At 45.1% G+C, this 27,468-nt stretch overlaps 2 protein-coding genes across 2 annotated transcripts in view; one reads left to right on the top strand and one right to left on the bottom strand.

The window, feature by feature from the left end:
- Positions 1–12,855, top strand: part of TMOD1 (tropomodulin 1) — a 25,155-nt gene extending 12,300 nt beyond the window's left edge. The window contains 11 exon segments of the mRNA XM_032676334.1: positions 2,668–2,694; positions 2,697–2,786; positions 5,523–5,612; positions 6,073–6,203; positions 7,731–7,817; positions 7,819–7,839; positions 9,361–9,478; positions 9,481–9,502; positions 10,213–10,231; positions 10,233–10,359; positions 12,393–12,855. Coding sequence (XP_032532225.1) covers positions 2,668–2,694; positions 2,697–2,786; positions 5,523–5,612; positions 6,073–6,203; positions 7,731–7,817; positions 7,819–7,839; positions 9,361–9,478; positions 9,481–9,502; positions 10,213–10,231; positions 10,233–10,359; positions 12,393–12,457 — 797 coding nt within the window. The 3' untranslated portion in view covers positions 12,458–12,855.
- TSTD2 (thiosulfate sulfurtransferase like domain containing 2) lies at positions 12,819–27,468 on the bottom strand. Its single transcript, XM_032676333.1, is given in 16 exon segments — positions 12,819–17,169; positions 17,172–17,202; positions 17,204–17,301; positions 17,304–17,321; positions 18,668–18,803; positions 19,689–19,751; positions 19,753–19,800; positions 19,802–19,849; positions 20,479–20,501; positions 20,504–20,596; positions 22,255–22,360; positions 23,536–23,564; positions 23,567–23,660; positions 25,919–26,027; positions 26,996–27,285; positions 27,370–27,468. Coding segments are annotated over 16 exon segments (1,356 nt in total). The 5' UTR covers positions 27,430–27,468; the 3' UTR covers positions 12,819–17,059.

Here is a 27,468-nt window from a genome sequence, read left to right as displayed (position 1 = left end):
TTTGAATATCATCTGACATGGGACATGGGCTGGTCAGTCCTTGCCTCTGGGTTTGAGCAGCTTCTCAGCATCTCTCTTCTGCTATTGTGTCTCCCTCTGTACCGTGGTCCCTCTGCAGCAGATGATCTGGTGGGACACTGTTCACATGAATGGTTGCCCTGTGTCAAAAAAAGAAGTGCACGAAAATGTAGGCATATTGAGGAAGTTTTCCAACTGAGGTCTTTCTCAAAGGGGTCTCCTTACAGATTCATATGGCTCTCTTAGGAAGAGCTTGTGTTAATCTGTTCATTTAATAAAACCTGAAGTGGTATTTTAGACAAAAAAAAAAAAAAGAGAGAAAAGAAAAAAGAATACTCCTTGAGAAAAAGAAATTAAAAGAATAAATTGAGTGCAATCAGGAAGACTAATTTGGTAATTTCAGACATGCCCTAGCCCAGCAGGTAGAAGCAGTGCTCTGCAGGGGACAGAGGTATTTCAGGCATCTCGAGTCTTCAGCTTCTGGTCTGAACTCCTTATGCTTCAGCCTGATGTGATCTCAAATGCATTAAACATATTTTCACTTGTAACATGCTGTTGAGAGGAAGACACTACTTACATTGACTGTGAGCCAGAGATGGTAAATTACATATTCACAGCTGTGACAGAGCTGTAAATAAATCACCACATTTGGAGGTGATTTACTAGTTTGTCCATGGGAAGTGCTCTCCCTGGCCGTGCTGCTGGACAGAGTAGGAGTTGGGCTGTTCATGCATGCTGTATTATGACATAAACCACTGTGTTTGCATTCACCATTTAATTTAAAGCTCAATCCCGTAACAAAGCATGGCTGAGACATGAAACTTTCTGAAAGTTAGGAATTAACTATCAGTTAATTAAAATTAACTTAGAATTAAACCACAGAAATTTTGTTGGCACTGAGGTGAGGAAAGGAGTTACTACATGACAGAAGAATTAAATTTTGCTGTTTCTCCTGTTCCCTGCTGATGTTGCACGGACCAGATAGTATGTGCAGTCTCCCAAGCCATGCATCCTGTGGGATAGGGGTTCCAGATCTCCACACCAAGCCAGAGCAGACATTTTGCTGCTGAGTACCCAGAAGATGCCTGGCTCTGCAGGCACACATGACGCTCTGCCTATTTTTGTGAGAGCAGCTGTGTCCCAGGAGGCAGATTCCTGCCCTCTCTGTCAGGGTGGCAGAGCACAGGCAGGAGGCGAGCTGTTGTGCAAAAGGCTGCTTATGGCAGCCTTCATTTCGTACCGGGGAGCCCGAGGTGCCGGTGCTTCTTCCTTGAGGCTAAATTTAGCCCCTTCTGTTTCTGCACATGTCTGAGCAGCAGGATCTTTGTTCTCCCCTTTGGTGCTGCTTACTCTGGTTTCAGAGAAGGGACAAAAATAGTCCTGGTTGGCATGCCAGGCCACGCATTTTGCACTTGCTATCTCTGAAGTGATCCTGGACTATTTTAGGGGAGGGGACTGCTCCGAAACGCTCCGAGAGCCCTCCTCCTTCTACTCGAATCTCAGCAGCACTGGGTTCACCCAACAGGCTGCCTCTCTACTGTGGTGTGTTAAAACAAGACTCTCTTTTTATTTTTGGGCAGTCACAGGTGGGTGAAATCTCAGACCTGACCCGTTCCATCTCTGTGAAGGGATCCGCTGCCCTTTAGTGGGTGTGAGCTGGGAGCAGCCATGCAGTGCCACCAACCCTGCCCACTACCCATGCCTGGGATGCAGCCAGCTCAGCAGAGAAAGGGTTGTGGCTAGTCTGGTGATCACCATGGGAAAATGGGATTGGGGAGTGCCAGGGAGCCCACTGTATCAGAGCTGGGCTGGAGCTGCACCACTCACCACACAGCCTCTTGTCCTTCTGGGCACCCCCCGCTTAGGAAAGGCCATGAGCAAGCAGCTGAGATGGCAACTTTGCATTACCAGCCGGACCTGTTGATTTGCACCTTTGCATTGCAGGGAAAGGTCTGTTCCTTGGCCTTTTGCTGTCCTGGGAGATAAAGCACAGAGGTCTCCATCTGGCATGCCCTTTGCAGCAAGGTTGAGCTAAATCAGCTACCCCAAGCCTGCTCCTCTTGCATCCCATGTGTTCACTGACTGCCATCTCAGTCCTGCTACCAGACCCTCCACCACCTCTTTCCACCCTCTTTGACTAATGTGTCATCTGCCCTACTAATATGCACTTGGAGTTAGCAGCAGGAACTGTCTCAGTGGCAGGACTGATCTGCACAGTGTCAAGTCTGGGGCCACTGGCCTCCCTTTGTCCATGTGAGAGCCGGCAAACCTTCACCCCTTTTGTGCAGCCTTCAAAGAACTGAAGGTCCTGCAGGGCCCTGCTGTGGTGGGCTTTGGGTGCTATGCTGTGAACAGCCATGATCCTGTACAAAAGTACTACGGGGCTTCTGTAGACACAGCCTGCTGCAGTGGTGAAAGGGCCCAGCTCTACAGCTGGAGGTGTCTGCAGGTACCTCCTGGCCCACATCACAGCAGGACTCAGACCAAGCTGGAAGGGATTCAGTGTATTCTCTTACTTTTCTCTAGGTCCTTGTGCCCCTTCTGTCCTTTCCACTGTTCTAATCTCACACCATGGGAAATGTGTCTGCACAGCTAGCTGTGAAATAGGTGCTATAACTTACTGAGAGTGACCTCACTTTGCATTTTTAGGAAAAGCTTGGATTCCCAAGCAGAAGCCATGGATCCTGTTTTGGAAAGTGTGACTCTGGAGCCGGAACTGGAGGAAGCCCTTGCTAATGCCTCCGATGCAGAGCTCTGTGACATTGCTGGTAAAATAGTTTCACAATAATTGTGGGTTCAAGTAGTTCAACCACTAGGGGTTTTTTTATTTGTTCTTTTGTGGGAAAGGAGCTATTGTATTTTTTTGCTGTTTATCTGAATGCTGTCAGTTCTGACAGAACTTATTTCTTTGTTAAAAAAGAGTTACTCTCAGCCCATGTGATTTAATCAGGAGCACGGACCAAAGCTGAGGAGGGAGAAGAAGGATTTATCAAGGGAACAGTGTGTGCTGTTTGATATCTTCTTCTGTCTCTGCCACTCACTATCCTTTCAAGAGCAATGCTTTTTTCAAACCAAACCTTAGGAAACAGTCAAGCTAATGCAGTGAGAATGTGGATTTCCTGTGGGACCTATTAAAGGACTGTCAGGTTAGAGAAGTCTTTCACTGGACACTCAGGGCTGCTGTTTGTTAAAGAGCTTTTTCAACATATTTTTAAAGCTATGCGTTTCTTGGGATTTGTGCAGTCAGTCAGTCAAATGACAGTATTTATCTCTTGCTGAAGCCCATAGCATGGACTTAGCTCTGTGACTGGGATAGGACATGCCTCGATCAAAAGAGCATATGGACACCCCATGGTGTTTTACGAGCTCACATGTGCCCTGCTGCTCTAGCAGTCAATGAACATTCAAGGACACTGGCTTCTTTCTTCTTCTACTTTTGTCTCTTTCAGACTTCCACACTCCCTAGAAGTCTGTGAGAAAGTCTGTAGAATAAGTACACCAACTAGACATCTACATCATAATACCGTATTTTGGCTTAGAAATGTGTTTCTACATTAAGGCTTCACATATGCACCCTGGCCAAGTATTGCATCTCTGGATTTTGCTTTTTTACTATTCTCCTAGAGTCCTGTAAAGCCCTATCTTATAAAATCCGCCTTCTCCATGTCTGTGCAGCAATTAGTTTTTCAGGGGAAATGCTGTTCAGGGCAGCTTGTTCTGCAGTTGCTGCCACTTGAAGTGGCAGCAGAAGAACCAATGTGATACAAGCTGTCTGAAATCTCAATATTGACAGTGACAGCCTTGCTCCTGCCTGTTTAGCAGGGCTCATTTAGCAGGAGCTCATTTTGCTCCTGCCTGTTTAGCTGATCATTGTCAGCTGTGATGTATGGATCCCTTCCTTGGCAAGGCCTGGAGGGTGGCTCCAAGTAGTCCTGGAAGGCTCCCTTACCTTTGGTCAGCTGAGAGAGGCAGAAATGGATGCCTTCGTTCTGCTTGAGTTTCTTTGGAGATACACAGTAAGCACCAGACTTTGAAACAGCAGGTCCCTTTTGCCTACCAGCACAAACTCTAGCCCTCAAAGCCTCTGAGTGGCCATAACAGCAGATCTTGCCTCTCTACCGTCCAGCTACTCATGCTCCTGACTGATGGAGAGATTTCATTGCCCAAATAAACTGTGTTTTGGGGGGGTGTGTGTCCCCAAGATGCTGAGCCTGCAAATTACTTTTCTAAGCTGTGTTGCACCCCTGAAAATTTCCTCTGTGGGAACACAACAGAGAAAAGGGCCAGCTAAAATACAAACAACAAACTCAAAGTGCCCAACCTCACTCAGACCTTCAAATGGAGACTTCTTGGCTCTGTGAGATCCAGTTGGGCATGTGCTGTGGCTGTGGGGAAGTCCATTGACACACTTTGCTGCCGGGTGTCCCTGCCTATGCAACCCAGACCTGGAGTCACAATGAGCTGTCACCATAACAGATGTTATTCATGTATTGGGCTTCAAGGATAGCCTTGTCCTGCAACTTCCAGCAATTCTTGGCCAATCAATGAGATAATGGTGACAGAGTAGTGCCAATCAAGCCTAAGAGGAACAGCTCATGGGAAAGCAAAGTGCCTTCGTAGTGGCATACTTGAATTTTAGGGAGAAATTTATTATTTTGACCGCTGTGTCTGTCCAGAGGTCAAGATTTGTTCAAGATGTGTTTGTTTTAACACGTTTCTTGTATCTGCATTTTCTTTAGAAAATCATATAGCTATTAAAAAAAATTGTTGGTTAAAAGTCAGTTATTTTCAAACTTGGTCTTTCTGTGAGTAGCAGGCTTTTGGGTTATTACGGTGTTTGAGTTTTGTAAACACCATCACTCTCTACATTTCAACCAAGCCAGCAGAGCTTTAGCTTCTCACAATGTCATCTTCTAAGAGTACAAAGATCAGCACCACGACCCCAGGCTTGTTTTTGGGTGAAAACATGATGTGCTTTCCCACACTTCAGGTGACAGTCACCTCACATGTTGCTGCCTTGGCATCGGTCTGGCTCTGTGTGGGGCACAGCCCATTTCACAGACTGGACTGGTGTAGTGTGTGGCACATGCCTGGGTAAGCAAGGGGGACAAGAATGTGCAGGTTCCTGCTGGACTGGGCCCCTTGGATTAAAGCCCACCAATCACATTTTTTTGAGTGTTGTACATATCTTCTCCTCACTATTTTTGTGTGTTAACAAGTCAGGTAGGCTACTGGGAGGCCTTGACTGTTTGTCTGTTTGTTGTCCATAAGGTGATGCTCCTCTTCTCCTATGAATCATGCTACATTGGAATAAACAAGGAGCACATTTGAGCCCTGTTGTGTATTTATAACAGCCGGGGGACTTCATCCCACCTTTGCCTTTTGTTCCAAGCTTGTGCAGGGAAGGGTAGTAGCTACAGACTCCCATCCCAGACAGCATCTATGTGTCTTTTCCGGGCTTTGGAGCCTGCAATAAGTCGTGTTCTCCTTTTTTTTTTCCGTAGCCATCCTTGGCATGCACACCTTGATGAGTAACCAGCAGTACTATGAGGCACTGGGGAGCAGCACCATCGTGAACAAAGAAGGGCTCAACAGTAAGTGATTTAGAGTGTTAGCAGGCTGCAGTAGTTGTCTTTGAAGCTGCTGGCAGAGGCAAAGTGGGAATTATTTTTAGGCTGAAGGTTAGAGCCATGAATGTCAGAGCAGCCTGTGATTGCTGGGGCCACCTCTGGTGCATCCTTGCCTTGTGAGAGCCAGCATGGTTTCAACCACGTCCCTGGTGCTGTTTGGGAGCTGGCACAGCCCAGGCAACAGCCCCATAGAAGCAGTGTCACCCAAATTTGGACCTTGAAAGCACATAGCAGCAGGCACTGGCTGTCCTGTGCTGGTTCCCCCCACTGGAGGGGCCTCTCATCTCATGTCGGTTTGTCAGGTCATTCTTCTATCTCCCGTGCTTCCTTCTCTGCTTCTGGAAGAGGAGGAAACACATCCAAAGAAAAGATACTGCTGCTCAGGGTGCTTTTGCTTTCATATGTGTTGCTTTTCACTTTGCAGGTGTGATTAAGCCCACACAGTACAAACCAGTTCCTGATGAGGAACCAAACTCAACAGATGTGGAGGAAACTCTGAAACGAATACAAAGCAATGATCCTGATCTTGAGGAAGTCAACCTTAACAATATTATGGTATTTGCTCCTTTCTGCCCTTCTCTCTTAATAACAGGCTGGAACATCTGATACACAGAAGGCAGAGACCAAGCCTGTTTTGCTGCACAGTTTGTACCACAACACTGAGTGTAGCCCGACAAGAAACACCAGTGCTTCCCATCCCTGTGGGCAACAGGGATTGTTACCTGGGACAAAGGCACGGGGTTGGTAGCAAAAGGACTCCTTTAAGAGCCTGGAAGATGGAGCTGTGTTGAGGGAAATTTGGAGAGATGCATCTCAGGCTATCGGGCTAAAGACATGTAGGTTTCTTTGATGATTCAGTCAGGCATATTTGGTGGAGGGGCTGTTTATGTATGTTATAAAATGGGGGGGGGGGGAAGTCTTCACAATCCTGACACTTACCATGAAAATATGAAGAAACCTCCCTTCTTGCAGGTGGTCCTGTCCATCTCCCACCCATCCCTTTTGTGGAGCTCTTTACTTCTCGTAGAAAGCAAATCAGGACATAGTACCACTTCTTATGTTGCCTTTGGAACACATACACATACTGAAAATATCATTTCTGTTCCATGGGGCCTGTTGAATGATGGCATAGCCAAACAGCAAGAACATGGTTAACTGCATGTGCACATTAAAGACATTTTTGCCACACTACCTGCACCTTTCTATACAAAAATATTTTACTTTCATGTATTTGATTTTGGCTGGTGACCCTGTCCCTTGAGGACACAAGGCTGAGGGTCTGGCAGGCAGGCAGGCACTATTTTTGTGTGTTGAACTCATGACTTTGGGACGTGGTCCGGAGAACTGAGGAGTGACAGTGGAGATTGTAAGCTGCTGGGTTCTGTGTTATGGTGATTCCACATGGTGGGATCCAAATGGTGTGGCAAGAAGTCCAAGGTGAGGGATACCACTTACAATGTTAGTTGAAAATTTGTGCATTTGAAAAGGGTATCTAAAGTGCTTGATAAGTGAAAAATACTAATTTTGAAGGAACATAGAATAGCAGCATGGATTTTTTTTTTCTCTGCTGAGAACCTAGCATGGCAAATGTTAGCCTGAAAGATGCTGTATAAGCAGTCAGAGGTGTCTGGTTTGTGTTCTAAGGAGATCCTTTCAGGCCTTTCTAGATCAGGCCCTGTATGGGGAACTTTTCTGAATAAGACAATGAATGTTACTCAGTGCTGTCACTGTATTAGGAAGCACAGGAGCATTACTCTGTAGCCTCATAGACCTTGGTTACCTCCCCACAACACCTGTGGTTCCTACATAGCTGAGTTTCTGGGCAATTAAATCAAACAGCAGAGATGTGGCTTCAAATCAAGGCAATGAGCTTTTAGCAGAGCACAACACAGGATGAAGGCATTGTCATGCTCCTCAGACCACACTGATTATAGCAAGAGAACTTATCAACCCCTTCCTGAATTACTTCAGTGCATTGGTTATTTGACCTCGATGAGAAATTAGAAGTATCTTTAAATGTATTGCATGGTTCCTTCATACAGATGATGGCCTAACACAGGCTGTCTGCATTTCTTTTTACAGAATATTCCCATCCCGACTCTAAAGGCTTTTGCGGAAGCGCTGAAGAACAACACCTATGTGAAGAAGTTCAGTATAGTTGGGACACGGGAGCAACGATCCTGTTGCTTTTGTAGTGCTGTGGGCTCATCATCTTAGTGTTGTGACAGGAGCTGTCTCAGGCAAGGTGTTTTTGGAGTTACTGACTGACTGACTGGTTCTGCACCTTATGTCATGTTTGGCACGTTCCACACCTCTGGCGTTTGGTGCAGGTGCTTCAGTTTCAGGAGCACTACTGAAAGTCAGCAACTGACAGGCATTGGTCCCTTCACTTCATCTTTCAACTACAGAGATTTCAGGGCACAATCCCATTCAGTCTCATATTTGGTCCTCAAGGATCTCCCAGAAAAGGAGCATGAGACAAGAACTGACTCCCTAGTGGCATTTTCTAAAAGCAGTTTTGTCATCTGTCTCTCTCTGGAGGTTTCTTTCTGTTGGTACAAAGCTGTGTGCTGCTGTGTGCACACCCTGTTCCTCCCCTTGCACACGTCTGCTCCAGCTCTCTTTCTCATATTCCTTTGTGCAGATGTGTGCAGAAGGAGGACTCTCATGTGTCCTCTGTAGTTGATAATGGTTCTTTCTGGCTGCTGTGGCATGATCCTGCATATCAGTGGGCATGCAGAGAGGTGCTGAGTGTTCTGCCTGGCCCTCATGCTACCTTCCAGGCTGTATCTTTGCATACTTCTCCAGCACTGTGGCAGTTAATTTTTGATCTTATTCACCCAGTCACCCCTACCTACCTCCACACACACTTGTGCACACCAGTTTCCTGTTAGAAAAAAAGCCTTTTTGGAGAGTGAATACTGCCCTCACATTATTTCAGGCACTCTGGACTGAGGAGGAAGCCTGGCAGGCAGCACTGGTGCTGAGGCTCGAGGGGCACTGTACAGGGCTAGGGGACCTGTGGGGGCCAAGTGCTGTGGGTGCAGGTCAGCCCTGCCACTTGGGCATCACCTTCTGTTCCTTCTCTTTCATACCATAGATGAATCTTCCCATACAGTTTGTAAGAAATGAGATCATCTGATCAGGTCAGGGGGTTGGGAGTGTTCCAGCCCACTTCTGGTCTTACCCTCTGAGGGAAGCAAAAGTCATTAATATGATGTGCTGCCACTTGGGGAGACACCTTAGATGTGGAGAACCCCTTGCTCAAGATAGATGCTCCTCTCTCTGCCTGCTGTAATGGGGGACATCTCAACTCCATGCAGTGCAGGCACGGACCCAACCAGAATGGAGGCAGGGCAATGCTGGCCAGCATCCCTGCCATCACCATGCTGACTTTAGAAGAGGGACACATGAGGTTGTCACGGGGCAGCTGCTGGTGGGACTGTCACCTTTTGGGGTAGCCCTACGGATTTGTCTGTACAAGGTTTTGCTGTGGCCTCCAGCATGCTCATGTGCAAGAATCCCCCTGCAGCAGTGGGGAAGCCCTTCACTCTGCACAGAGCATTCCATCTGGCAGTAGTGAAACTGCTCAGCATGCAGGACCCTCCTGGAGCCCTCCTGGAGGTGAGGGGAGCTGAACCCCCTGCTGCCCTGGAGTGCTCTGCCTCTGCCTGTCTGACTGCCCATTCTTCCTGCCCACCTCTGCCCACAGGCCCTGGCAGAAATGCTGAAGGTCAATAACACGCTGAAGAGCCTGAATGTGGAATCTAATTTCATTTCTGGGTCAGGTATCCTGGCTAGTGTCGAGGCGCGCCAGGGCAACACATCGCTGTAGAGCTGCGCATCGACACCAGGTAAGGCGAGTGCACAGCTCTGGGCAAGGGAACGTGTCCTGGCTGAGGGAACTCAGTGGCTGGTCAGGGTAGAGGCTGGCAGCTCTCAGGCCCCTTGTTTCTGCTGCAGTTCCTGGGTGGTATCTGCTACTCCACACAGTATTTAACAAAGGCTGCAGCAGTGCAAGCAGCTTCCCATGTTCCTGGTGCTGCCCCGGAGAACGGTGATGTTCCTGTCCAATATCATGCCTTGCACTGAGCTCTCACAGATGCTTAAATAACAATGTCTACTTAGTAAAACTGAAATTTTTCCTAAAATGCAACGGAAAGAGAAGGAGACCTGTAGAGTGTGCAGATGCTGTGGCAAGTTTAGCTCCATGAGAAAACCCAGAGGTTGAAGCAGCTGAGCTATGTGGAGCTCAGGGACAGGTGATTGGAGTTCAAAATCCTAGTTTCTCCAGACATCCCTTAGCTGTTAATCTGTCCAAGAAATAAAAGGTCTGTTGGGCAAACGGCCTCGTGGGAATGTCTGCTGGAGAGTTGGAGCCACTCAGTTGTACCAGATACAGGCCAGTTGTTTTGTTTAACCCAGCTCCAAGTCAGAATGTCAAATGAACCAACAGGTCCAGAGAAGGAGGGAAGAGGTGGATGGACATGACAGATCGAAGTGCTCACTCTGATCACCCTCTGACGTGACCGGCTTGATTTTTTTTGTTTTCTGTTTTCAAAAGTAGCCAGCCCTTGGGCAACAAAAGTAGAAATGGAAATCGCAAATATGTTGGAAAAAAACACCTCCCTACTGAGTTTGGGTACCATTTCACCAGCAAGGGTCCCCCGCTTTCGTGCCTCCAACGCTAGGATGAATAACAACGACCTAGGTGAGTCAGGCTGACTGCAGCCAGAAGTATGGGAGAGGTCCTATTGGCCATTTCTGGTGGGATTAGGGCAGAACTGGCTCACATGAAAGCGCTGGTAGATGCGTATGAATTAGAATCCACCTCTTTAAAGGGCCTGATGATGCTTTGGCCCTCAAGGAGGGAGGCAGCCTTCACCAACTGGTTCCTCAATGCAGTCTGCCTGTCAGCCAGGCACATGGGTTTGTGCTCCAACTTGGAGACACTGAGCAGCTAAAACTTCCAAGAAGAGTAGCGTTTTTGCAGTGACGGTGGGTGTTGTTGGAAAGGAGACAAGAGCTGCTGATGTGTTTGGTACAGCTATGCTACAGCATATGCACAACGGGGTTAAGTGAGCTGCTAGCGCTTGTGATGCCTGCCAACTGCTTGTCTTCCTCCACTTCATTCCCACTTTACAAGGAGATGAAAAGTAGCAGAGTTGAACTTGGACTGCAGTAGGATTTGGGGAGCCCATCCCCTTCAGTGAAAACAGCTGGAACTGTTTCTAGGGAGACGTGGAAGCCACATGGCTTTGAGTTATCTGTTATACTCTCAATGAAGTGATCATAAGTGCTTGTGAAGCAAAACGTGGCAAGTCCGCAAACTGCCTTTCAGCCAAAGCTTGTGCAGAGGCTTTCCATGCTTGGCTGCAGGCTGCTGTGGAGCTCTGGGGAGCAGGCCATCAACAGTACTGAATGCAGCTAGACACACCCATCAGCTGCACTCATGTGCTGTCGTATTGGGGGCAGATGACAATACCTGGTGTTTTAAACACAATAATAAAACTAAACCTTGTCTCAGCCGTCCTGTCTCCTAGGAAGCACAGCCAGCGGAGGTATGTGCCAGTTCTCCAGGGATCACACAAAGACCCCCGTCTTACGGTTCACTGTGTATTTATTCTGCCTGTGGCTGCATTCCCTGTCACTGGAGAGCGCTTTGGCAAGGGCTTGCTATTTCCCGTCCTTTGGAACAGAGCAAGATTCTGAATGACTCTGCAGCACCTGGCATTCAAAGTAATCAGCTGAAAGATATAAATCTAATATTTTAATTGTTCCTGCTGTTAAGGAGATTAATTCACAACTTGCCTTCCATGTTAACAACTGTGCATTTTGCCTCTTTGACCATTAAGAACTGCATTTTTTGTCTGATTTGGTTCTTGTTTGCAGCTCATATTCATGGGTCTGATGGTCTCTGGCAATAGCATCTCAGCTTCTACACATGGACAATGTATAAGTACAGGAAAACTTTATTTTCCTCCCTGTCAGCAATAGCTCTCTCCTTGTGCTCCATTCCAATACTCTTGCTTATCATCAGCTGATGCTACCAGAATGTGGTTTTGGTCCCATAGCTTCTGTTCTCTAAGATGTTCTGTATGAACCAACGATGAAGGCTTTTACATTCATCCTCATAAGCTGACTTCTGCATCCTCTTTATAAATTTTTTTTTTTGTTTTTCTTTGCACACATTTCTTGAAAAGTCGTGAGTGTAGCTGTCAGAGGTGTGAATCAGCTTTAAGACTAGATATGAGACTGCTTTGACTGTGTTAACCATGATCAGAGGACTGGAGCCTAGAGGCTTAGGATAAGAAATGAAAATTTTTTTTAAATTATTTTTTTTTTTAATTTTGAAAAGGCGATTGAGAAAAACTAGCAAAGGAAAAACTGTAGCATCCATCTCCTGCTGTTTCTACATCAGTAGCATAAGATGATGCATTGGCCAAAGTCCAGTTACACAGACAAACTGTGAAATACAACTGACTGTAGAATAAGGGAGGTAAGGCTAAAAGTAGCTTCTGACCTTAAATACTCATAGGGAGAGAAACCTCATCTTACCTTCCTTGATTTTAAACCTATGTAAGGCTGTGCCTGCTGCTTAAAGCAGGAATTCAGAAGCTGAATAGCCCTGTTTCTTTCCTATCAGAAAGTACATCTCTCAGCTCCCTTCCACAGCAGTTAAGCCAAGCCTGCCATCCACATTTTACCATTGCCATGACTGACTCCTCTTTATTTCCTTTTCAGTGAGGAAGAGAAGACTTGCAGAGTTGAATGGGCCTATTTTTCCCAAGTGCAGAACTGGAGTGTAGTTCCTGGCTTTGGAGGTCATTCCCGGTGATCTGTGCTACACTGGGAAATCTAAAGGCACTAAGTGCCTGACAGAGTCTTTGTGGTGCCTCGGTTCTGTTTTATGCACTAACAGTTTAAATTAACTAGCAGCTATAGTTTTTATGAAGATTTTATCCGTAGGACTGGTGATGTTTTTCTGTAGAGTTGGAAACTATTTGAGCCAATAATAACCCGTCAGTTTTATGCAATCTCAGTTTAGAGCACATCCAGTGTAAAAGTGACTTTAACCTGGGACTTAATTTTATATAAACTTCCTGCACGGTGTTTCATAAAGTTAGGATGTGGTATGCATGAGTGAAAGATACAATTGTTTCACACAAATTATAGAAGTATTAAAAAATACTTTATTTTTTTCCAAGTTGATCTCAAGTAACTATAGAGGAGCAATTGTTTAACAAGCACTTCTGTCATCTGGAAACATGGCTAATTTCAAGAATTGTGAACTACCATTTTTTACCGACATTTGCTGAATCATTTAGTTGGAGATGCTGTTTCAAATGCATCCCTGTGTTTCTTTGAAAAAAACCTGATCTCCACCCCTGGCATAAATGGAACTTAAGGCCACCAATTATAAAACAGAGTCTCAAAAATCAACTGGTTTAGGACAGGTCAATATCCCTTCAATGCACATCTGAAGAAAACAGTTACTTTTAGAGATATGATGCAAATTCTAACCCCACAGAGATGGCCGAACTAATCAGCAAATGAGAGCCTTCTCTTTTAATTCCCACTCCTTTCAGTTTCCTTATGTTAAAAGCATTTGTCCAGATATTCACTGGAAAACAAGTCAAATTCTCTCTTTGCTGTTTTGTCTAGATGGACCATGTCCTTAATTAAATTCTGTTCTGCTAGGAATGTTTCTTTTTACTGCTGTCCCTTATGTCCACATAAATGCAAGAATAAATGTTGTGCCCTAGAAAGGCTGTGAAGTGAAATCCCGCAACTCTGAACTTGCACTGTACATGGTCTGACTGCTTTTTGTCAGTCTAGACCCGTCATCCAGCCTGGGAGGAATTCCCCACAGGCCTGTGTAGCTCCCAGACATGCAGTGGACCGGACTCAGCACTATGACATCCAAAACTCCCACTGTTAATGTGAGTGGGATCCCGCTTGCTAGGAAGAGTTTCCTGGAAGAAGTGCTGCTGTACTGAAGCCTTAATCTTGGTCAGATGACAAGCCTCAGAAAATGTTCTCTCTTGATAGAAATCTCCCTTTAAACTCCGTTGAGAGTGAAGTTTTTCAGCCTTTTACACATATACTGGCAAAAGTCCCACCAGACTTATTCAGAGCTTGTGCGCAACACCACCGACAGTTTAGCTCTGACCAGCAAAGCAGAGAAACACTATTCAGCAATGTGGGAAACATATCCACTGCTCTTCAGATCTTAACAGATGTGCCAGGGTGTGATATAAAATGCTTCACTACAGCTTCTTTTCCCACCTGGCAAGTTCTGTATCAGAAAAGGAAGAGACTACAGAAGAAAAACACTTAAAACATACTAAAATGAAGAGAACTGGCAGACAGCCCTTTCTTCCATGTGCGCTGCACGACTTCAAAATGGCCAACTAAATCAATCAAATCAGAACCACACAGTTTCAGCTAAGCCATCCACATCAAATTTGCATGGTACAGGCTCAGTTTCAGAAGAACATAGATGCATCTTCCCTGGAAAATCCTGATGGTGCTAAGAAACCCAGATATGCAAGGAGATGCATCTGCAGAATAGGGAGCACTACCATAGATGCTCTACAGCATCTCTTCCTACATGACAATAAAAACCCACTCTTAAAAAAGGAAAGAAAAGAAAAGAAAGAAAAAAAAAAGACAAGAACTTTGTCCTGTGTTTCACTGTAGCAGCATCCATGGCAGCCCAAAAGTATATAAAGCTGGCAGGATCATTCCAGGTTCCTCAGCTGATCCTCACAGAGCCGCTTTGCTGCAAGATGCATCCGACAGCCGAGTGCTGTGCAGCAGAGACAGACAGTGCTGAGGCATCAGCCTTGTGGTGAAAGGGCATTAAGCTGTGCAGCAAGGGAGGTACAAAATGGTAGTATTTAGGAGCAAATGCATCACTATTTGTCCCAGCAGCTCTCCAGGAAAAGGGGGGAAAAAAACATTTTGTGACTGCAGCATCTGGCAGGTCAACAGCCAGTCTTGCTGAGAAGTCTTCCTTCCCTCTCCTGGAGCTAATGTGCTTTCTCTCAGGCATTACCACTGAGATGCCTGGATCCTACCACAAAGCATTTCACATGGCAAGTCCTTACTTGTATTAATCCAACAAACTAATCCAGAAAACAGGATACAGAGCTGCTATGGGGCTAACTTGCAAGAAGGAGGCTACGGATGTCTCTTACCCCTCTCTTCGTTCTCTGCAGCAGAGGGAACATGACTTATGGGACTCCATCTACACATCTCAAACCCTTCTTCCTTGCCGTAGGGCAGCAAGGACCAGAAGAGGCCTCATGGCTCACCTCGGCCTTTGAGGTAGAATGCTCCAGCTGCCAGGAGCTCTCAGCAGAATTGTACCTTGTAGCCAGGTCTACCATGTGGCAGACTGGCTCGGCTTCAGCATTTACCTTGGCAGAATCAAGCACATCCAACACAACAGGTGAAGTGTGTTTGTGCAGTACTTAAAAAAATTCTAATGGAAGCATAAAGCTTATTTATCATCATGGATGTTTCAAAAGTTTACATATAAAATCTAGTTGTTGCCATTCTGTACTGGTGATATTGAACAGCCTTATGAACTGATTAGAGTGTCTTAGACCTGCTGACAGACTGAATTACAAAACTGTGTTCTTTTAGCCTAACACCATAAAGCATACCATGCAAGCTGGAACACTCCCCATCAGTGCGCTAGAACAGACCTGCAAGTACAGCTTACATGCTTCTCCACAAATAAGCCAGCCCTCAAAACCACAGAGGTTAACAGGCCAGCAAAGACTGGGAGGCAGATTCAGGGGAAACACTGGTACTGACTTAGACTTCTGCTGAAGGTGTCTACTGCTGGGAATTTTCACAGATTTACTATTAAGCGCTATCCTAGAAAGATTCTCAAAGGAAGTATCTGTAAGATTCAAAGTTGGCCTCCTTAATGGAATTGTCAAAATACAGTTGCTGAACCATTATTTCACCATGGCAATACTGGAAAACAAGAAGAAATGCTTGCCATGGGCTTTAATAGAACCAATGTCCCTGTATCTAAGTTGCTAGTCAAACCTTGAGGCCTTACTGAATTAATAGCACCGTGGGAGAAAGTTACAAGCTGTATGAAAACAACATAGCCCCTAACTGCTATTAAGCAACTGCAGAACTGTGAACTGTGTTTCTTGCTTTTAAAAGCAGTTGCCAGTTCAAAAACCCCAAATGACTAACTGCTGTTTAGTTCCCAGAATGACAGTGCGTCTCAAAGACATTTTTCAGTCAGACATATCTACACTATTAATAAATCCTTTCTGTACATTGTACAGCATCAGGCACACAAAGCGCATGTGGGAAAGTATTCTGAGCTCATTTGCTGTAGGTTCCTTCAAATTCAAAGACAATTTCTCCACTAACAGGTGCTGGAAATTGCATAAATATCTTGCAGCTTTAAAAAACTCAACCATGTTTAAAAAGCCAAATGCTCCCCAATCTTGAAGTATTTAACCTGGATAAGGGATCTTGCAACCTCCTTATAGCTGTTGCTGACATTCATGCCCACATGCATCACTTTCAGTGCCATAATGCCAGTATTTTGACAGTCTCTGTGCTTCCCTTTTTGTGTGCTTGTTTCAAAGTGCTTCAAGCTGTCAGGTTTTTTTCAGTGCAAGCAGAGCCAAGCCCTGGATATTTCATATACTGACAAGTTGAAGGAAACAACAGTTCCCAGGGAGACTAAGCATTGGAATGAGGATGGTTTTTGCTGTTCATCCTACAGATCACACAGTATTGCTGGGCAGAACGATCTCTGGGCCTTTGCTCCAGTTACAAGAGGAAGGTCCTTAAGCTGCCGTCAGCCATTTTACACAAGAGTTAAGTCAGCAACTTCAGATAACTACCCCTTGCTTCTCACTGGTCTAAAGTAAGAGATGCAGGAGGTGGCATGCACATGGAAAATATCTTCAGCTGTAATCTAGTCATATACCCACGACCAATCTGCTGTTTTGCAACCCCTAATACCAGCTGTTGGAGCAAATGCACGATCACTGGAAGGTCAGACAGATTGATATCCTGCAGAAGAAAAGAACAGAATTGTTCTTATGTCCCTTAAGTTTCTTTGAATTGTGAGCAGCTCTGTCACACTGCAGATACTCTCTCCAAATCCCCATGGTAAAGGCCACACTACAAGCTGTCCCAGGGAGAGGAATCCTGTAAGTGCTGGTGGCGCGTTGGGCACTCTGGTAATATACAGGCAAGTAATGGATGGTTTTCAGGGCATATCCTAGGTTAAAGGCAGCATATGAACAAGACTTTCCAAGCCAACACATTTCATGATTCCCAAACCTAACTGATTAACAGATAGGGATCTGGTTATAGAAGCCCGTCACATTAGCACGCGTCAGATCAGCCAGTGAAACAGCTTAATCTTTTCCTGTGTCCAGCATCCTTGGTGAGACAAGTTCCATAGGTACCCTTGACGTCCTCCTTGTGCATTCACATTCCTCCTTAAGTGTCTGTCCTGAAGCCCTGAAGTCACCTTGAGCTCCTTCTCTTGACAAACAGGACGAGCAAGCTGTAAGACCTTTGTTGCAACAACTTGGACACGTCAGGACAAGCTGCCGGCAGTGCTGGCTCGAACAAAGTTTATACTGGTCCCACAGCGCCCACAGTATCTGCATGCTGGAGGGAGGAGGAAAAGAAAAAGTTAACACCCACACTGCTCCGGTTGTTCTCCTCGCAGAGGGTTTGCCATGGCACCAGGAGGCTGCCAGTTCTCATTTAAGTGGCTATCTATTGGTCTTCCAGGTTTTTAAGTCCTGCTTAGCTTGATCTTCTAGAATCTAGTTAATTTTTACACTTCTGGTTTGATGTGAAAAACTTAGGACTGTTTTCTCTCAGGAAAAGAGGAAAGTACTCACTAGTCCTTCCTCTAGTTTTGAATAGACAGATTTAAAGATTCTTAATGTTCTTAATGCAAAGAGAAGAAGAAAGATATCAGGTGGTAACTAAGCCAGTACAACAGAAATGTTGCCTCTGGCAAGGGGTGCCATGGAACTTCCTTCCATCTACAAGCAATGGCTTGTTCAGGGTGTCCATTTGCAGTCCTGGTGGAGTCCTTCCACAACATCAGAAGTTTAACTCTCTAACTGAAAGCTACAGCTCAATTTAGCTGCACCACCACACTTCCCTTTGAAACTTCTGAGGGATGGCTGTGATGTGTCCAGAGTGTGTTCTGTTTCTACAACCAAGTCAGGCCCCCTCAAAGATGTATACACTAATTGCAGCAGAGGAATGAGAAGTTATGCTTGAAAAATTAACTAACTCAGAGAAAAAACAGCACTGCTTCCTTAAAAAAAAAAAAAAAAGGCTAGAACCAAATTCCATCTATTTGTTATATCTGGCAACTGACAGCAAGAGAGCAGATCATTTCATCTGCAGTAACTGAAGAGCAATCCCAGCCAGAAGACCAAGCTATGTTCTTACAACTTCTACTAGAGGTCACTGAAACTCTACCAGCTACAGAAAACTTTAAAGCATGAAAATAACAAAGTGGCTGTAATGCACAGTGCCACGACTCTTGCACTGCCTGGTAGCCTGTGTTGATATTCTGTGAAATTACTGGAGCAGAGAACTGCTGGCAGCACGAGAACTACTTAAAACGTGGGTCAGTTGGCCACCACAGTCTGAGCAGCACTGTGGGCAACAAGCAGGTAACAACAGCAGTGGTGCTTGACATATATCTCCATAGGTGGAGAATGCGTCATCACAGCAGCTGTTCTGCAGGGGATCTTCTTTCACTGCTCTGGTTTTAGTGAACTCTTTTTAGTGGACCCGCTTTTCTCTCATTTCTGTTTTATGTGTTAAAGCCATAGAGTTGATAGTCATCATGAAAAGTGATAGCACTAAAAGATCAAACCAGTAATGAGGAAGAACTACGTAGACCAGTTTGGCTGTCCCTGTCCTGCACACCTCTGGAAATGATTGCAATAGCTTCCAGCCTTCTGCACTTACGTTATCTAGTCCTCCTGAGATGATATCTTCATTGGAACAAATGGCGTAACGATCATCAAATACAAACAGCTTCCCCCTGTAGAATCCATCTGGAAACTCTTCCAGGTACTTGTGAATTCCACCTTTTAGCTGGTAAACCTCTCTGCACACTGCCTGTTTAAAGCATAGTAGCAGAAAAGCTGAAGGAGACCGCAGCAGTGGTGGTGTGCCAGAGTTCCCAAAGCAAATGTCGTAAATGCCAGGGGTCAGTGAAAAGCAGCAGCTTCCCAATGACCATCAGATGGCACCACGTGCACTCCACAACCTAGGCAATGCCATCAGGGACTACTGGGGCAGCTCCACAACGTTGGCGTGCTGACGTGAACCCGGCTGGCATTTAATTGTACAGTCCAAAAGAAGCTGGTACCTCCTCACCTGAGGGAGGTTTGCTGCATCACAGATCAAAATGCTTTAAACCTCCATGAACTGCTGCTTAGTCTGTTTTTTATGTAGTTAACTGCTATCAGAAGCAGAATTTCTCAGGGTTCACATTGACGCAGCAGAGAAAAAACAAACAAGGTTTAAGTCTCTGGAGAACATTTATGTGTTCTGTTCCCTTGATCCTTGAGGGAAGGATCCAGGAGAAGAGTGGGAAAGCACGACTGGCCTGATTTTCATCACTCTGAAATGCTCAAGCTGTGCAGTATGACACAGAGCATAACCTAGACAGAATCTGTGGAAACACTGCAGAATGGTGTCAAGCCCTCCTAAACACTCCTAAGAGTGGACATAAAATACCTCTTATCAACAAATAGGTTATATAATTAATTTCACACAGCAATCACTGCTGTGACACTAGACCATGCAGATTATACTGAGGCTGCATTAAACTATCCACATCCTTGAGAGACAGCACGAGGCAAGCACAAGTTACAGGCATTTATTTCCCCACCTTGCATAGGTAGTTTGTGCACAGTAACAATTTACCAGCAAAACAACAGACAGGTGCCTTAGAGTAGTCTTAACTCTCCAACACTCGTGCCTCAGAACAACATCTACCTTGCTCCTTAGGTAAGCAGAGCCTCTTTCACAACGAATCCCTCCTGTGCAGTACATCAGGACCACGCTTGTCTGTGAAAAGCTCCAGGTTTTCATCTATGTAGCTGGGGAAAATAGCTGAACTTCCTGATATCTGGAGCCAGACAGCCCTGGAACTGCCCCTGCAATAACAACAGATGGCCATGCAGCTGGTTACAAGCAGTATTACTGGTAAGGTCTGTGCTTCAACCCAGAGGAAGTAACAAACGTTTGGCCCAGAACACTCATCTCACGCAGGCCGTTTTAGGAAGCTACTCAGATGCATTTATGCATTAAAACACATTAAAAACTGTAGGAGGATTCTGGACACAGCATGTCTCCTCATCCAAACAGAAAAGATTGAGCTAAGCACAACAGCACTTGTTTGTCAGAGAGAGGACAAACCACAAGGCAGAGGGGTGGTGGTTGTGACAGCAGGATGCCCTTGCCTTTTTTACACATGGGACAAGGCAAAAAATACTGGAAAAACATCCTTACAAATTATGCTACTTTTACTTGAAACGTTCACTGCTAATGTTGTATGGATCACTTGTGTTCTTCCTGCCAAGCTGTACAAGCACTTAGCCAGGCAAGCTCCAGGCTGAGTTGTGAGCAAGTCCTCTACGCTTGTGTCTAATATTCACTACTAAACTTGTACACAGTACAGCCAATCTGGAATATGGCATCTCTTCTAAGGTTACACCCTCACAATGGCACATGCTTCACCCCAGCACTTGCAACACATGGCAAGAAGCAGGCAAACAACACTTACTATTTTACTTTCATAGAAGTTCTACAATCCAGCAAGATGGTATCGCTTCGTCCTTGACTGGCCTGAGACAAATATTGTTCTACTTCTCTATGAAATTCCTGAGGGGATAAATGGATTCCTTTAACACAAAAAAATAAGGGAGAGAAAGGGAGAAGAAACGTGAGAAGCAGAACTACAAAACAATGTTACATATGATCGCACTGATCCAGACACTCCTCAGATTTCCAAACAAAAGATTTTCTGATTGTTCACAGCCTTTTCATCCCAACTCAATCAGCCAAGTTTATCCATCTTTGGCTTCCTATTGGCAAATGAAAGAAAACACAACACTGTCCCACGTGACAAAGAAGTAGCAGAAGCCTGTCTCTGTGGTCTTTTATTGCATCCTCCTGGCACCTCTTACTGTTGTAAAAGAAAGAGTGAAAAATGTTTCACTTCCATTTGCTTATCTGTCGTTATATTTGGAGGTGCAGAAGCACACAGAACTGCAATTTTTAAGAGAATCTTCTTGATAAAAATGGAAAATTTCCATAAGCACGCATTAATTTCAGTACAACTTCAATTTACAGAAAGTTTCTCAGCTTTCAGGTTGCTCAGGACTTAAGACTCCCAATGTAATGAAAACAAAAAAAAAAATTCCCCAGCAAAATCCTTACCTTATCTAAAAACCCCCTACCAGCAACCTGGTTGAGTAACAGGAACCATCTCCATAAAATGCTGTAAAATAGGAGGGAAAAGGGAAAAAAAAGGAAAGATATATCCAAACATACATCCCACAAACTACAAAATAATGGGATAAAAAATAATCTTTTCCCAAAAACACAAAAAGATGCTGTAGAAGTTGGCACCAATAAACCTGTCAGTGGAAAAAAAAACCCCAAACTGCTCTGTTAATTGCCACTTGCTGTGCTCCTGCTCACCACCTATATAAGCATCCTCATAGCAATTGCACAGCCAGGAATATCTTATCAGGCGTAATCAATGCTAAGCAGCTACAGGTAGCACAAAACAAATGCAGTCTGTTTTAGGGGAGTGGCATTGACCTCATGGAGAACTTGGCTTTGCTTTAGTGCAAAAGGCAGTAAAAGAGCTTGGCTTCAAAACGAGCAGAGCCAAGTCAGCAGTCCCCAACACAGGAACATGCATATACTTAACTGGAAGCTTCACTGCGATTCTAGCATTTTCTAAAAAAGAAAAAGCTCTCAGCATCCACAACACCAGAGCCCACTGGATCCACAAGGCAACTCCATGGAAAAAGCTCTTTTTATACAGCTTGGTTCTTACTGCAAGATAACCCCAACAAGAGCACTGGAGCTCTTTATGTGATTTATTTTCTGAGCAGTCTCAAACTCCTACAGAATACTTACAACAAATGTGAATATATTCATGCATAGAAATGTCTTTCCTAACCATCATACATAGTTTCCTCTTACATCTGCCTGTAGCAGATGTCCAGTGACTTACTCCTTAACTAAAGCCAAGGTGTGTCCCTGTCCCACAACAAGGTAACGGTTTGATGTCATCTGAACTGTTTCCCACAAAATGGGAATTTAATATTTAATATTAAGTTTTCTGAGGCAGCTAAATACTTAGCAAACTAAAACCTGGGCCAGCAAATTCCCTGTACTAGTAGCTGTCAACTACCAGTAAGAAATCAGTATCTGTTTCTCCTGTGTCCTGGTCATTGTGCAGAGGGAAATGTATAACGTTATTCCTTTATTCTTCACTTACCCTTCACTTGGGTGAGAGGCTTTAGTTTTCATCAAATAAACTTACCAGTTTCTTTATAAGACACTATCTTTGGATCAATGCCCATAGGTACAATTTCTTTAAATACTCCAACTCGAAGGTCTGGGAAACAGTAAGCTCCTCCTGCACTCCTCTAGGTAATCAAACACAAAAACAATTCACCAACATTTGCCAGATGTCAAGATTAAAATTACCTACTCACTTTAATTTCTACAACTCATTAGAACATGAAAATGTCTTGGTGGCTGAGAGAAAGAAATGTGTCTCCTGCTGAAATCCACACTTAAATCCTGAGGTTGAGGCAAATACAGAAAATACTGTAATGTACTCATGCATGAAGGTTGATGCCCAGAGAGTTTGAAAATCAGAGTAAAATTCCATCCCTGTTCTGTTTTAGCATCTACATATGACTGTACCTAATGCAATTCCTCCTGAAATTCAGCCAAGCACAACAGACAGTTAAAAAGCTAAGACTGAATCATCACTGCAGCTCTATGTGGAATTTGAGTTTCACAGTTTCACTGACTCCTTCGGTCTGGTTGCTTATGAAAGAAAAAAAATAGCTCTCCTTGCAAGTAAAACTGTGTGAAGAATAGCTTCTGCTTTAGCAACAGCTTTCCTCCCTCACAGAGAAACCAGCACCTACAGTGCTGGGGCAGCCAAAGCCTACCAGGATGCCACAGAGTGGACCAGCCACAGCTGCCTTCACCATCTGAGGACAGCCACCAGCACATATGCTCAGGCCCAAGCAGAAGTTAGCACCTCTGACTCCAGCCAGGTACTAAGTGGAGTTGGAAGAAACCTCTTGACTGCGCCTGTGTGTTTTCTCTAGAAGATATCCAGTTCAGGGAATTGACAATGCACCTATGCAGACACCAAAGCCTCCACGAACCTAAACCAGTAGGCTTCCAGTCAAGGATCTCAAATCAGGGTGAAGAGGACAGTGTGGAAATACTTTCCTTGCCTAACAGTATGTCGTGATGCCTACTCAAGCTGGAGAAAATGCTTGTTGAAGAATTATGGGGCTGAAGCACTCTCCCTCATTCACCTACATGGGGGGCTTTGCAGCTGCACCCATAGCTGTCAAAGCTTGTAGCAGCTGCTGTCACTGCTCATGATAACTGCTAACACTGGTAAAAGCCAGCAAAGATATCTAAACAAGGTATGGTTAAGAACCCTTGGCTTAGGTAAGTGCTGGCAGAGCAGAGGTGCTACAGCAGAGGTAATGCTGTCAGGAAGAATGTGCTTATTTCTTAAAATTAAATGACCTGCATTAACAATGTCTAGGTAGAAATTATTTTTTCATACCTTGAAATCCTCTTGACACAAAATGTTTTGAACAGAGGCTGGGAAAGCATAACTTCAATGTAGAGACTGGTAGCTACTTTACTTCCACCAACTGTCCCATTAATCCCTTCTGAAGCAACTCGTACCTAGAAGGCAAGAGGAGAAGCTGGGGCTGAGCTTTAGAAACAGCAAAACAGATCACAGTGAAATTAGCAAAATATGACTGGATGAAAAAGGCAGGCACAAGAGTATGTTCGGGAAAGAGACTACTGAATAAGGAAGGAAAATATGGTTATACTGAAGTTGAACATAAAGACAGTGAATAGGAAGAAAAACCCAGTAATCACTTCTGAGCCATTTCAAAAGAATCATAACAAGATGGTCAGAAGAGTCCGTGCAATAAACAGAAATGCTGTCTAAACAGAGAAATTGCTGTCTGCAAATCCTGCAGTCAGCACTAAAATTCCCACTGGAAGTCTGCCTCAGGAAGAACAATAGGTTTGTGCCCCATGACTCACGCAGCTAAAAAGAAAATGTGAATATGCATAATATCATATCTAATATTAAACTTCAGGGTGAGTCATTTTATCTTCAGCACTGACAAATTAACAAAAGTGCTGAAGTAGGGGGAGGGAGGGAAGACTGAATATAAGAGGCAAGGAAAAAAACAAGTGTTTAAGAAGCTCAATGCTGTACCTGCCTCAGAGATGAGATGAAAAAAAAAAAGAAAAGAAAAGAAATTTGAGAAAAATACCAACCACCAGGCAAGAGAGCTGAGCAGAAAAAGAAGTGAATGCATCAGGACATTTCACCCCCACATCTCCTGTGCTGATGTACAGCAGGGAAGGTGCCTACTATGGGCAGATAGAAAGAAGCTACTTAGGAAGACAAGTCAAAGACAAGACAAAAGGAGTCTCCTCCTCTGAGTTGTCCTCCTTCTCCCCACAGCAACATCAGCTTCATGAGGCTAAAACTCACCTTTGCCCACAGCCTCAAGAGGCCAGCTAGTTAAGCAACTCACATCCTTTTGGCCTGCCAGGAATGAGGAGAACAAAGACTGTACAGGAATGAGCACTGTTCTCCCATGGTATGGTCTAAGATGTCAGTTGCTCTCACATAATTCCTGACAGTATGGATTACAGGTTGATGTAGTTACTGGGCTGGAAGATCACCGTGCCCCGAGGAGTTAGGATACATGTAACCATGAAGCAGAGCAAGCCCAGTTGCACACTACACAGTGCTGCACATCCAGCTTGGCCTTCAGGCTGTGTTGTCCTGCAGTACCCTTTAGCCACAGGACAAAACGCAGCCTAGTAATGCTAACTGAGACACCTGTATGCAGCTCTCTGTTGACATCAGTGATTATGTGTCCTAGTTAGAACAGCTGGGACTGATTCATCACTGGATGGGTGTAGCCCAAAACTGTGTATTCTATAGCCTTCCATGTCATTTCCCAGAAACTGGTATCAGTAGAGGCCTGCGAGGTGGGGGGGATGTCCCTGTCCTCATGCCCTTTTGTGGAATTCCCCGCTCTGAGGGAAGGACTGAGCATTCTGCCTGAACTGGAGAATATATAGACTTGGAGTTTTGGAACCTTTTCCCCACTCGTGGGATCCAGAGGAGGACTGCAGGCCACCACTCTCAACCAGACTGCAGACCACCAGTCTCGACTGGACTGCAACCACCACTCTTGACCAGACTGCAACAGCACTCTCACCAATAGGTTTTTCCCTCTCCTTTTACTTTGTACTCAGGGGGGGCCCAAAGAACACCACTCTGTTCATGCCCCAGGGTGCTGGGTTATATATTTGGGGTTTGTGGGTAAAAACCAATTGTTTGTCTGTATAATTGTACTTATTGTGTTATTTTATTAAATTGTTATTCTGACTTATAATCTCTCTTTTGAGTTGAGTTCATTTCCCCTGCTGGTTTACCTTTAAACCAGCACATTATGCCACCTCTGTCTCCTTGCCTTTATCTAAAAGTGCATCAGGGAGGTCTCACGTGAATATACTTTCTGTTTGATAGCATGAGTGATAAAAGAACTTGTTTTTCTGCTTCCATGTATAATGGTTCAAATGACAGAAATGGGGTAACCTTTGCAAGAATAGGGCCTGCACCGTGTACTGTGTGTGGATCAGAGGCTGGCTGGACGTTGCACAGCCAAGGGTTCCCTGCACCAAAACAAATATAAGATTATCTGTATTTTTTTTCCTTTGTAGCCTTAGCTTTTAGGCAGAATTCTAAAGATACCTTACAGAGTCTGACTACCTCTCTTAACGGTGTTGTAACAGATTAGCATCTTCTGGTGCAAAACACCCAATTCTCCACATGCCCCATTGTCCTGCAGTAAGCAAAGATAGGTTTTTTTGCTAAATAATACACTCATTGCTTAAAACCTTACCTTACCAGTGAGATGCAGATGCTGGCACAGAGCCTTTTGCCAAGCACAGAGTTTCTCTGGATCCTTCACCTCACAATAACAGTAATACAGAAGTACTTCTCCCACCTTGCTGCCCATAGCATGGTAAAGACAAGCAAATAGAAAAAGGATGTTAGGGTTTGAAAGAACAAAAACATACTATTAGTAGCAAACATTCAAAAAGTAGACGATCTTGTTCTGGCAGTTATATGGAGAAAAAAAACCAATCAAGCAAACTTTGGAGGATTAGCACTGCTGGGTTTGATTTATTTCAAAGAGAAGGAACTAAAAAATGCACCCACACTTCTAGTTCTCAGGACTGGGTACAAAATGAACTTATCTGTGCTGCATGGGGCATTTCTGCCAGTGGCCTACGTGTGCTCTCTTAAACACAGGACACAAGAATTGCTCATTTTTGTGTGCACAGGTGTCCCATTAAATGCTCAATTTGCCAAACTGGCACTTGAAAATTCAAGTGCTTGAGCTATCTAACTTTAAAAGGACAAAACCTTTAATGAGACTGTGTGTGCCTGCACTCTGTGCAGCACAAGCCGTACTCTCTCACAGCCAGGAGCGTTTTTCTGAACCTACTTTATAACTAACAAGTCCTTAATGTACCTGAATGAGCAGAGAAAAGGAACATGTGCAGAGCATATCCTGCTGTTCTGCTCTTTTCTGTTATGGTCCTTCCTTCCATACAGATCCAAGCTGTCCAGCAGCACCTGTATAGGTCAGCTTTAACAGCATGGGATGATAAAGCTCTGAGAGTATCCTAAGTACACTAAACTACCATCAAAAAACCTGCAGTGTACCTACTGCAAGATGCACTTTTTTATTATTACTGTAAAAAACCTGTAAGATCATACTTTGAAGTAAATCTTTATATAAAATATATCCAAAGACTTCAAAGAGCTAAAGGAATATCGGGGAAGACCACTTCTGTACTTTAAAAGTGCTGCTTGACTGAATTTCACAAAAGGTACTACTGGCAGATGATCGCATAAAGATGGGCACGTAAAGCCCATTCCTGGGCCTGCAAACCGACGAGGGGCTTTTTACCTTGTCGGATCATCGTGGTTAATGCGGCTCGTGTCCGGGAGCGCCCAGGAGATCTCTGGGCTGCCCGCAGGAGCCGGGCCGTCCGCGGGGCTCCCTCCGGCCTCTGCCGGCTCCGCATCCAGCCCCTCCTGCCGCCCGACGTCCCCGGAGTGGTGCAGAGCCACGTGCCTGTGGATGCCGGGCAGCTCCTCGAACGCCTGCCGGCAGCACCGCCACCGCACGCCCTCTCCGCCGCCGGGACACCGGGACGCGGCCGGCACCTCCTTGGCTTTGACGAACAGGGAAAAGGCCTGGAAGGCACCGCAAGGACTCGCGTTACCGAGGTCACCGCGCCACCCCCGCCCCAGGCCCGGCGCGGCCCCGCACCGACCCACCTTCCTGCGGGCGAGGGCGCGCTGCTTCCTGCCGGCCGCGCCGGCCTCGGCCGGCACCATCTCCGCCTCTCCGCCGGGAAGCGCCCGCTCTGCTCCTCC

This window comes from Chiroxiphia lanceolata, chromosome Z (genome assembly GCF_009829145.1).
Source record: "Chiroxiphia lanceolata isolate bChiLan1 chromosome Z, bChiLan1.pri, whole genome shotgun sequence".
Taxonomy (NCBI): domain Eukaryota; kingdom Metazoa; phylum Chordata; class Aves; order Passeriformes; family Pipridae; genus Chiroxiphia; species Chiroxiphia lanceolata.
The sequence above is the reverse complement of the archived record's forward strand: the minus strand, read 5'-3'. Positions and strand labels throughout refer to the sequence as shown.